At 32.2% G+C, this 11,015-nt stretch overlaps 2 protein-coding genes across 3 annotated transcripts; one reads left to right on the plus strand and one right to left on the minus strand.

Moving 5' to 3' along the window:
- LOC110623715 (receptor-like protein kinase ANXUR1) lies at positions 1-7,000 on the minus strand. Of its 2 annotated transcripts, XM_043959931.1 has the most exons (2): positions 4,603-7,000; positions 1-202 (listed from the first exon to the last, which is right to left on the minus strand). In XM_043959931.1, the coding sequence occupies exons 1-2, from the start codon at positions 6,998-7,000 to the stop codon at positions 3-5; spliced, it is 2,598 nt and encodes an 865-aa protein (XP_043815866.1). In that variant the 3' UTR covers positions 1-2. The 2 variants fall into 2 exon arrangements, with proteins under 2 accessions (XP_043815866.1, XP_021624426.1); XM_021768734.1 differs by lacking the exon at positions 1-202 and having other exon boundaries at positions 4,445-7,000.
- Positions 7,001-8,328: 1,328 nt separating this feature from the next.
- LOC110623765 lies at positions 8,329-9,815 on the plus strand. Its single transcript, XM_021768785.1, has 2 exons — positions 8,329-9,257; positions 9,346-9,815. The coding sequence occupies exons 1-2, from the start codon at positions 8,774-8,776 to the stop codon at positions 9,423-9,425; spliced, it is 564 nt and encodes a 187-aa protein (XP_021624477.1). The 5' UTR covers positions 8,329-8,773; the 3' UTR covers positions 9,426-9,815.
- The last annotated feature ends 1,200 nt before the right edge of the window (positions 9,816-11,015 follow it).

Consider the following 11,015-nt stretch of genomic DNA (forward strand, 5'->3'; position numbering starts at 1 on the left):
AATCAAAATTTAAAAACAATAACAAGAAAAAAAAAGCCAAAAGAATCCAACAGATAGAGAGAGAGAGAGAGAGAGAGAGAGAGAGAGAGCGAAAGCACTGTCCAGTGGCAGAGAGAAACAATGAAACAGACGTCTCTGTCAAAGATCCTAAGATGGGTCCCACCAAAAGACACAGTTATAATTCCTTTATTTTTTATTTTTTTGCTCTTTTTCAACTTTATAATTTCATTTTTCTTTAATGATAATTTTTTTTTTCTATATTTAATCTATATGAATGGATAGATACTTTGTCAAAGTGTTAGAGAAAGGTGGGCCCAAAATTCCACTCTGGACAGGGAACATCCCAAGATAGGCTTTGTGGACATTGACGGCAGTGATAAGTGCCACGTAGATAAGGCATTAGACACTTGTCCCAAGGAAATGCAGAGCTTTGGTTGTCTGTTAGTGTTTACCAATTAGCAGTGAAAATTAGGGTTTGTGGTGGGGACCGTGTCAGCACACAGTTGACCTCTACAGAGATTCTCTCTGCTTATCCCAATTTTGTTGCTCATCAAATTTTTACCATTAATCCCCTAATCCATTAATCAGACATGATTACCTACTCCTGCTTGCACCTAATCATTACTTTTTATTTACTTTATATTAAATCATGGACCAAAAAAATCTCTTAAATAACCCATTGTTCTTTAAATCAAAGATTCAAAATAAATATTTTTCAATCAATAAAATAGAAAATATTGAACGAATTAATCAAAAAAATAACTAGAGAGAGAAATAAATAATTGAAGTCCAGGGCTAAAATTTGTCTTTATGGGGATGAAATAACAATGATCAGTTTTGAATAGTGAAGAGGTGAGAGATTGAAGAATGATGATTGACGTGAAAGGGCATGGTTGGGATACTGATAGCCATTTCAATTTTCAACTACGGCTATCTATAGCTTTGTTACTGCATCTGCATTAATAGGGTTTTCCTTTCAAGGATTCAACCCTCACGAGGCTTTTTCTTTTCTTTTCTTTTCTTTTCTTTTCTTTCCTTTTTTACTTCTTTTTCTTTTTTGCTCCTTTTACCATTAAAATATGATCATATTATCATCTCTAGAATCTAGACTTTGTCACCGTATGAATTTTTGTTTAGTTTCGAATTAAAACAGTTAGTATTGAAATATTTAAATATTAAATCAAAGATTAAAATAATTCAATTCAAATTAATTTAAATAATTATTAAATTTATTTTTTATTTAAATTAAAATAATTAATTTAAATTATTTAATAATTTTATATAAATTATTAAATTTATCATATTCCGTCAATCGTAACTCACGTCACAAAGATAATATTGAAATTTAGTGGGCACTTGGTATAATTGAACTGGATTCGGATGTCATATGTGGACAAACAATGACACTTGGTTCTGCAATTATCATTCTTCAACAGTATCTAAGGTTCCCTAATCACCAATTTAGTAGAAAAAATAATTTTTTATATATATAAAAAAATTAAGATTATATTAATTTTTTAAAAGATTTTGGCAGCATTTGTAATGTGATAGTTGGCCTGTTAAAGGCTCATTGTCACTACTTACTGACCCCATTAGAACTCAAATTGTTGATTTGTTCTCAAATGGACACTTCATTAATATTATATTTGTCCAATTGCTTGCTACTAATTTGGAAATCTATGCAGCCTTTAATGATATTCTCCACTAAACAATGGATGACTATAATTTATTTGTTGATGATATGTTTCCCCCTTTTTAGTTTTTAAAACATTAAATAAAATAAATATTTATTGACAACAATTTATTTTTTAATAAATTAAATAAAAAAATATTAACGTAAATGACACAATACTTATATACCAAAATTATCTCAAAATATCTATACATTAACAATTAAATTAATTTGATTTTTAATTTTTTAAGAATTAAAGTAATTATTAATGGGTTATTTAAATGATGAGAATTATGTAAAATAGTGATAATTATTATAGTATTCTTATTTGTTATTATTATTATTGACTTTGGTGGAAAGCTTTATATTATTAAATTACTTAAGAAAATCCTGGAGTCATTTCAAATGAGACACATTACAAGAGCATCTGAGATCTTTCCAGTTTTCATGAATTAATTAGTTCTAAGCAAGTGAAGTGACAAAAGTGGGTTTTTTTTTTTTTTACCAATAATTCAATATGAAATGTTTGCCTGACTTAGAGATTATGCAATTTGATGACTAATTGTCCACTAATTAAACCAGCAGGCTATATTGGAAAATTTCTGCAATTTTTGTGTGCTAATCTAAATTATTCAGCTTCCAGAAATAGAGCAATCAATTCTACAAATACCCAATACCCATAGTTGCATATATGGTTATATAATTAACTCTATATTGGGTTAATAAAAATTATTTGTAGGGTGAGATTCACCTACAACGCGAGGAGCCTAGAACCTCAAATAATCATATAAAATTTTTAATACGTGTACTCTTATCATTTTCATATAACTTATGATAGGGATAGGGATTGCATGACCTTAACCGACTAAATTTTAAATGAGTTAATTATTTACTATTTATTATGTCACACCCATTCTCTAACGTGTAGAGACGGATATGATCCAGAAAACTGATAGAACTTTCCCTGATATTTATACATATAAATATAAATAACCTGCTATAATTTTAAAATATTAAACATATAAGAGATGATTGATAGCTGGACTAGTCAATCCATAATATATTTACAATAAACAAAATACATTTTTCACTGTAATGTACAATCTATACATGATTTTTCAAAATTACAACAAGAAGTGACAAAAGATCTAAGATTGATCTGACCTCCTCTAAACTCTGAGTGGACGATGTGGAAGGAAGAATAAACAAGAAGATGAGGACTGTTGAGCGGATCACCAAAAAGTAATTGAAATATTAAAAATATAAAAGATGAGTACAAACTACTCAGTGAGCGGATAAATAAATAATAAAGGGGAAAATGTAAAGATTAGTTAATTAATAGTACTATATATTTAGCTAAAATAAATAAGTTAAATAATTCAATTTAATTCAATCAATATAAAATAAATTGTGAAAAATAGAATCCGCATAGCAATGCTGATATCTTAGGCTCTATGATAACATATTTGGTCCAAGAGCTAATGAAATACTGGTCCTACACATATGCAGAGTTACCCTCAACGGGTGATCACCTTACATATGCCATAAAGGCTGTCTGTATATCAAGCGCTGTTCTACACATATGCAGAGTTACCCTCAACGGGTGATCACCTTACATATGCCACAAAGGCTGTCTGTATATCAAGCGCTGTTCCAAATGGGTTGATTGGGTTGAGAAGGAGGAGATTTGGGTTACGGAGGAATTTTTTTTTTTTTTTTTTTTTTTTACAAATAACATAGCATGGTTTCTCTATGAGGAAGACGACGGAGTCCGTCAATTTGATTTTTGCTGTGGTTTCGGGAAGGTGCCGAAACCACAGCTTTTAATTAAATGTTTTTTTTTTTATTTTATTTTTTTTAATTAATTAATTAATTAATATTTTATTTTTTTAATTTTATTTACTAATAATTATATATAGGGCCCCTTTTCTTCTTTTTTTTTTCAACAACAGGCCGGGTATAACATATTAATGAACGGATCAAAAAATATCTATCAAAAAGTACAACGGTCTACTCTCGATACATATCCACCAAACATATTTGCCACCAACAGTATATATATATATATATATACTCCTTCCATTATGAAGAATGGGGATTTCATTCTGTCTTTTTATCTTCATAATAGACCTCCAAAATACCTTATATCCAGAATCACTATTATCCTGGTTTACTAAGTCTGGTTCATTCATTTCTCCATAAACCTTTGCCTAACCTCCTGTCCTTACCCTGTTTACCTTGGATCTCAAAGTTATCAATACCCAATATGGATTCATGATTGCACAGGGAATAAGTATTAAATTTGTCTTATCAGCAGAAAGAATCAGAACAGGTATGCTACAATAGATCAAATGGCTACCAGATTAAAAAGAAAAAAAAAAAAATTTACGTGACCCATTTGCATGAGCTTCAGCTGTGTATTACTTGTAGAGGAGAAAAATACAAGAAGCTCACTTCGTCAGCAGATTTGAAACAAAATTGAAAACTCTAAAATTACACTGATGATTGGAGTCAATTTGATTACAAAATCTAATTTACACAAATTGAACCAAAGAATATGAACAAAATGATTCTAGTTTTTTCCTTTTATGAGACCCTACAAATATTTAATGTAAGAAAAAAAAATATTGCAGATTCAGAAAAATTCTTGATGAATTTGAATCTGCCTTAAAACTCTGTATGCCGTATTTAAGTTTCCATTAATTAAACGGCTCCAAAAATCCAATCTTGAGTTCCATGGTTATCTCACAGCAATTACTTAGAAAGTTATCTTCATCTTCCTCTTGGATTGACAATCTGAGAGAAGACTTCACTTGGGTCATCAGAGTCCCGACCTGTTTCATAATTGTTTCCAATGTTGCCGTTTCCATGAATCTCTCTTGAAGTGTAAGTGTCACTAGCCTCAGCTTGTGTACTATGCTTTGAACTCCCAGAATTATCTTGTAATTGGAGAGCAAATTCCAGATTCCATAGAACATCACCCATGCTGGGTCGTTCTGTTCCTGCATCGTCCAAGCATTTCTCTGCTGTTTCTGCGAACTTTTTAAGGCATTCAGGATCAATTTTTCCCTTGATGTGAGGATCAATAATATCATCAAGAATGCCTTTACGTTGGCAATGAAGGGCCCAATCTGCAAGACTAACTTGTTCCTTTGGAAGGTTTGGGTTCAGAGCAGCCCTTGCACACAATACCTCAAAAAGGACAACTCCAAATGAGTAAACATCGGATTTTTCAGTCAGTTGTTGTCTCTTGAAGTACTCAGGATCCAAGTAACCAAAACTACCCTTCACCACAGTACTAACATGGCCTTTGTCTAGATTAGGACCGGTTTTCGAGAGCCCGAAATCAGAAACCTTTGCAATCCAATTTTCGTTTAAAAGAATGTTTGTTGTCTTAACATCTCTATGAATGATTGTGTACTTAGCTCCAGTGTGAAGGTAATGGAGTCCTCTAGCTGATCCAATGCTTATCTCCAGCCTTTGTCTCCATGAGAGCTTTGGTCTCTTTGTGTTGTATAGATGTTCTCTCAGAGTTCCAAGTGCCATATAATCGTAAACCAAGCACATCTCTTCATCTTCCTCGCAGAAACCAATTAATGAGACCAGATGCTTGTGTCTCAACTTTGAGAGCATCTCAATCTCAGTTTCGAATTCATTAACTCCTTGTTCAGATTGTGGGTTTGATCTTTTAATGGCAACTTTCACATTTTGATCAATAATCCCTTTATACACCTTTCCAAAACCTCCGACACCAATAACGTTAGACTCGTTGAAATTCTTCGTAGCTTTTTTTATCTCAGGTAGAGAGAAATGGCGACAAAGACCCTGAGCCAATGTTGAAAGGTGGCTACTAGTAGTACTCCTGCCAGAGATCGATGATTTACTGGTGCTACTGTGGGAGTTGGTAAGAGGCAGCCAGCTAGATGTGTGAGATTCTACGTTGGGGGCTCTCCTCTTCTTCTGGTAGGCAATGATACATATTGCTGCCACCAAACAAACGCCTGCTGCTCCTCCTGCCACAGCGTTTCCAGAAGTTTGAAATTCTTTTTGTTTACCTTTAGCCAGATCCTTGGCAAGCATTGGAGATATTTCAGGATTGGGGCCTGCCAAGTTATTGTTCGCATCGCTCATCTTGAATATCTCTAATCCATTGAGTGAAGCATCATAATATTGAGGCTTCGACAGGGTTGACGGGTGCAAGTCCACCTGAATATGATCATCGCCTGGCTTGTCAATGACTGCGATCATGTAGTCTTTATATGTTGGCTTTCCAATTTGTCCTGTCCACCCAATTATATCAGCTGCTGTCTCACCACCCTGAGCCGTTTGATTGTTAATGTTAATGTCGAAAGTCTTCTGATTGCTTCTTCTTAAATTGAACTCGCAAAAATGCAACCTAACAATGTATGTGAAATTGGCATCAACTAGAAACAACCATGTCAAATTAAACTTCAAGTTCATAGACGAATCAGGTCCCATGTCTCTTGCAGTTTGGTAAACTTCTACAGGAGCTACATACTCGGGCAAATCCCCATAAGTGATTGCAAGACTTTTGTTTGCTGCCATATCAATCCCCATTGCAGCACTGAATATATAAGGTGCATCATTATACCAGGTTCTTGCAAGACCACCAGAATCTTTATTTGGAGCTATATACTGTCCTGCAACATTTAATCTATACATGGTCTCTAAATTAGCGTCCTTGGCATCAATGGAAGCATCAGCAAAACCAGTCATTACACCTGAACCAAAGAGATCATCAGGAATTTGTGTCACCTCTATCCCATTGACAAAAGCAAAAGCATCTACAGCTTTATCTGATGGCTTGAAGCTGATGCTGAGAGTATCAGAATCATTGGCAGGCAAAGAATACTCTTTAATCAGGTATGCATATGTAAGGGATTGAGCTGTGATTGAAGCACTGAAATTATTCAGGAGGGTAACTCCTGCTGCCACCACTGAAAAATATGAGTTGGAGATATTGAGGCCAGCGTATTCAGAAGGATAAAAGTAGAGCCTAAGAAAATGGCGAGTTTTTGGCTTTATGGGGATGTTGTAGATTGCTTCAGATCTGAAAATTCTAGCATCCATAAATGGAACATCAGAAAGGATTGAAGAGTCTTGGAGTTCAGCTCTGGCGTGAGGATGATTCCCAACAAGGTATTTGGTATCTGGTTCCCATTTTCTCCCGTCAGCATCAGTGCCTCCTTCTTCCGAGCCACAGTTCAACAAAAAAGAAGTTGTTGTGTTTGCACTAAACACATGAAGGGCATTGCAGAGAATATAAAAACAAGAAAGAAAAAGAAATATCTGGGTATTGATATTCATGGCGTACAGGAAAACAAAGAAGAGCTTCACACACAGGAATGATGAAAGAAAGTTTTCCTGTACGCCTGAAACTTTACAAAATTGAGGCTGCTTTTTGTTTGTGTTATATTTACAAGGTGGTTTAATTAGGCCAACTTTTAACGAGCCATGGAGAATCATGCCTGGATCATAGAGGCACCAACCCAGGCAAGAAATTGTAGATGGAGAATTTTTTTTTTTTTAAATGTTATTTTCTTTTTTCTCTTTCTTTTTCTCCTATTTCGCTAGATGTCATTGTTGAAATTCATTGGCAGTTGGAAACTGATGAAGGAGAGAAAGAATCGTAAATTCTGAAAATTGGTTGGTTTTTAATGTATTTAAATTCCCATTATAATAAAATAATACTCCCTCCCTAATCATTCAATAAGTACTTAGCTTTTTAATTATATTTATATTAAAATTTATTAAATATTAAAAAATATTTTAGAAGCTAAACATATTATAATAATTAATTTATATATAGGTAGATGAAATGTTTCACCAAATAAATATCAAACTTATTTACATTTGTGGTATTATTCTAGAGCTACAGCTTTGGAGCTCTAGCTTCTGCCACTGTGTCGGTCTTCTTCTACACTTTCAGATAAAAAAAAAAGGGAAAGCCTCCATTTTTCAAATACTACCATGGGTTGACCTCTCAACCGCTAAATCAGGGCGTAGATAAAGTTTTTGTTATGGTTTAACAAGCTACGTTGATGGTGAGGATTATATAAAACTAATTGTTTCTTCATTTTTCCAAACATAGAGATATTTAATCTTAGAAGTTGGAAAAAAAATAGCTCATATTAATATTTAGTTTTAGATATTTTACTCAATATTGACTTTTCAAGTTTGACATGATATTAATTTTTCTTATAAACTAATAATTTAAGGATGTATTTAAAAATTAAAATTATTTTATTTATATTATGTATAATATATATTAATTTGAACCTTCATTACTTGCACAGTAAGATAAGTAATATAAAATTGACCAGATATTATAGATTAAATAGTAAGAAAGATTGGAACTGGCAAAACATTTCAGGGAATAATTAATTTGAGTTTCTCATTATAGATTAAACACCAAAATCCTTTCCATAACCAAAATCACTCAAAATCTTTTCTAGAAGAGAAAAGAAAATTCATTGAATGAATCCCATTTGGCAAAAGGCTATATATATAATTCTAAATGGGGAAATGCTAATAACGGTTATTTTTAAATATTAAATATTTATTTTGCTAATATTTTTTATTTTAAAAATGTAACAAAATAGGAAAAGCTTAAAAAAAGAGCAGCAACACAACAATCCAAAATAGCCAAAAATCTAAAAAAACCAAGATTCCAAATTTACCATATGGAAGTTACAAATGAATGGTATAACAACAAAAACACAACCCAACGGATGTGCGCGACCGCCGCAACTCCTCTCTCCTTAGTGCCTACCACCACCTCCATTAATAAAGCCCTGCACAGCTTCTCTAGCTTGAGCTGGTCGGGCTGGTGTGTGTTTCCAATCATATACCATATCTCTTCTTCATCTAAGGATCTTTTCATACCCACCCCCGCTCCCCATCCCACACTCCCCCCACGCAGCTGGCGGCGCGACGGCTATTTTCTCTCTTTGCCGCCGACGCCGCCTTCTGTTCATTGCATTTTCTCAACTTTATTCATTGTTGCAACCAAATAGGTATATATCGTTGCCGCGGCATTCCCCTTCAACATTGCTCATTTTGATATTGTTCAATATTGGGATGACGGACTACAGCCCAATGACCAATAATGTATCTTTGTCATCCTCATCATCATCACCATCATTGTACGGCCCAGATACGTCGGAGTTGCAGCGTATGCTTTTAACGAAGAACAAGAAAAAGTTGTCGAAACAGCTATCCATGTGCGAGACTCGACGGGACATCGCTTGGGAGAAGAGGCGTCACCAAACTCTTATGCAAGAACGTAAAAAGAACAATATTATTGATTCCGAAGACTTGACCGACGAGGACTTGAACGAGCTTAAAGGGTGTATAGAACTTGGGTTTGGGTTCAATGAAGAAGAAGGGCAGCAACTGTGCAATACCTTGCCGGCTCTTGATCTTTATTTTGCAGTAAACCGACAGCTTTCACCTAGTCCAGTGTCCACGCCAGAGTGCCCGGAGACCATGTCGTCCTTGGGCAAGCGATCCTCATCGTTTGGGAGCCAAACTAGTGATTCAGATTGGAAAATATGCAGCCCAGGTAAAGGAAATCCATTACCCACATAATAAATTACATCCCCATTAAAAAAATATGAAATTTATTAACATGAATGAGAGAGATGGTGCAGGGGATGATCCTCAGCAGGTGAAGACCAAGTTGAGGCATTGGGCACAAGCCGTGGCATGTTCAGTGTTGCAGTCTTATTGATCCAAGTGTGGGATGGCTTTTACAGAAGACACAGGCATCAGACTTGCAGAATTACAGATTGTCTTTCATTTGCCCCACCAGGAAAAATAAAAATGAAAAATAATGACAAACTTTTTTGAAAAAAAAAAGGTTGGTGCGACGCCGTTTTGAGGTTCCTTTTCTATTTGTTGAAGAGGTTCTTGGCTTTTGATGACGACTTTGGTAAGAGATAAATATGCATTCTTCTCGTTTTTCTTGTTTGTTATTGATATAATTTTCCATTAAGTTTGTTTTGGGGCAGAACAAAAGTGTAACAGTACTGGTAGGCACTGTAACTTTATCTTTTTGTTTTTTTTTTCCTCAAATTCATGTATTCTATCAAATGCAAAATGCTTATTGTGTACTGTGTACTTGCCCACTAAATTTCTTGATTTCTATATATATATATTTTTTGCTAATTTTAGTTTGTCATTGAGATTTTGTAGTTTCATTAAAATAATATCATAACACCAAATCCATTGAATTTTGACTTGACGGTTAATATAGTTAATTTTAATCCAACTTCAATCTCATTATACAAGCAATGAAATTCTCTCATTTATTGTTCCCCTCCCCCCAATCTCCAATTCCTTCTTTCTCTCTTTTTTTTCTTTATAACTTTTTAAAATTTAATTATTTTCTTTAAACAAATGAAAAACTATATCCTACTAAAAATAAAAAATCATTATTATATATAATTTTAATTTCCTATAATCGACCTATGTCGATAATTAGAGTTTAATAAGTCTAATTTTTTTAAAATATTATAATTTTTTAAAAATTTTAGTGCAGTTAAAAGTATTTTAGTAGTTATAAGAATAATTATATATAATAATATAAATGAAATTAAAAAAAATTGAGTGGGCCAATTGACTCGATTACAAGTTTTTAGATCTCACACATACAAAAAGTCATAAAAAAAGCTTTTAACGATGTGTTTAATAACTATAATTATTACATTAAATATTTGTTCTTAAATTTATAAATTTGTTTTATATATTTAATTAATTTTATTATATATTTAATTTTACTGTTAATAATTTTATACTTAATATCAAAATTATATTAATTATATATATACATATATATCATATTTTAAAATTAAAAATTTTTGTTTTTAAGATTTAGGTATAAATAAAACGTACTCTTTCCATCATATAATTTTTATCTATTTTTTTTAATTATTTAAAAATAATTATACACTTCCCTTTGTTATACTATAATAATATATAAATTAATTATTATAATCCTATTTAATTTTATATTATTTTTAATAAATTTTTCAAAATATTTATTAATATTTAATAAAATTTAATTTTTTTAAAATATATAATTGAAAAATTAATATATTTTTAAATATATATGAAAAATAAAATAATACAAATTATGTAATGGAGAGAGTATAATTTTTAAGAAAAAAAAGCTGAATTAATAAAAGTAGAGTGAATTATTTTTAGAAAATTTATTAAAATTATTGGATTATAATATTTTTATTTTCTTAAAGTTTATTTTTTTGATATTTCTTGTTAAAAAAGTTTGTTAGATGGTTTGAATAGTGATATTATTTAGTTT

Source organism: Manihot esculenta, chromosome 9 (assembly GCF_001659605.2).
Source record: "Manihot esculenta cultivar AM560-2 chromosome 9, M.esculenta_v8, whole genome shotgun sequence".
Taxonomy (NCBI): Eukaryota; Viridiplantae; Streptophyta; class Magnoliopsida; order Malpighiales; family Euphorbiaceae; genus Manihot; species Manihot esculenta.

What these genes read in the sequence shown, in the direction of transcription:
- LOC110623715 (XM_043959931.1), bottom strand. Translation starts at nt 7,000, where the DNA reads ATGAATATCAATACCCAGATATTTCTTTTTCTTTCTTGTTTTTATATT. An exon ending in CCAATTACAAGATAATTCTG is followed by an intron (nt 203 to 4,602) that starts GGAGTTCAAAGC and finishes TGAAAAAGAGCA; the next exon opens with AAAAAATAAAAAATAAAGGA.
- LOC110623765 (XM_021768785.1), top strand. Translation starts at nt 8,774, where the DNA reads ATGACGGACTACAGCCCAATGACCAATAATGTATCTTTGTCATCCTCA. An exon ending in TTGGAAAATATGCAGCCCAG is followed by an intron (nt 9,258 to 9,345) that starts GTAAAGGAAATC and finishes GAGATGGTGCAG; the next exon opens with GGGATGATCCTCAGCAGGTG.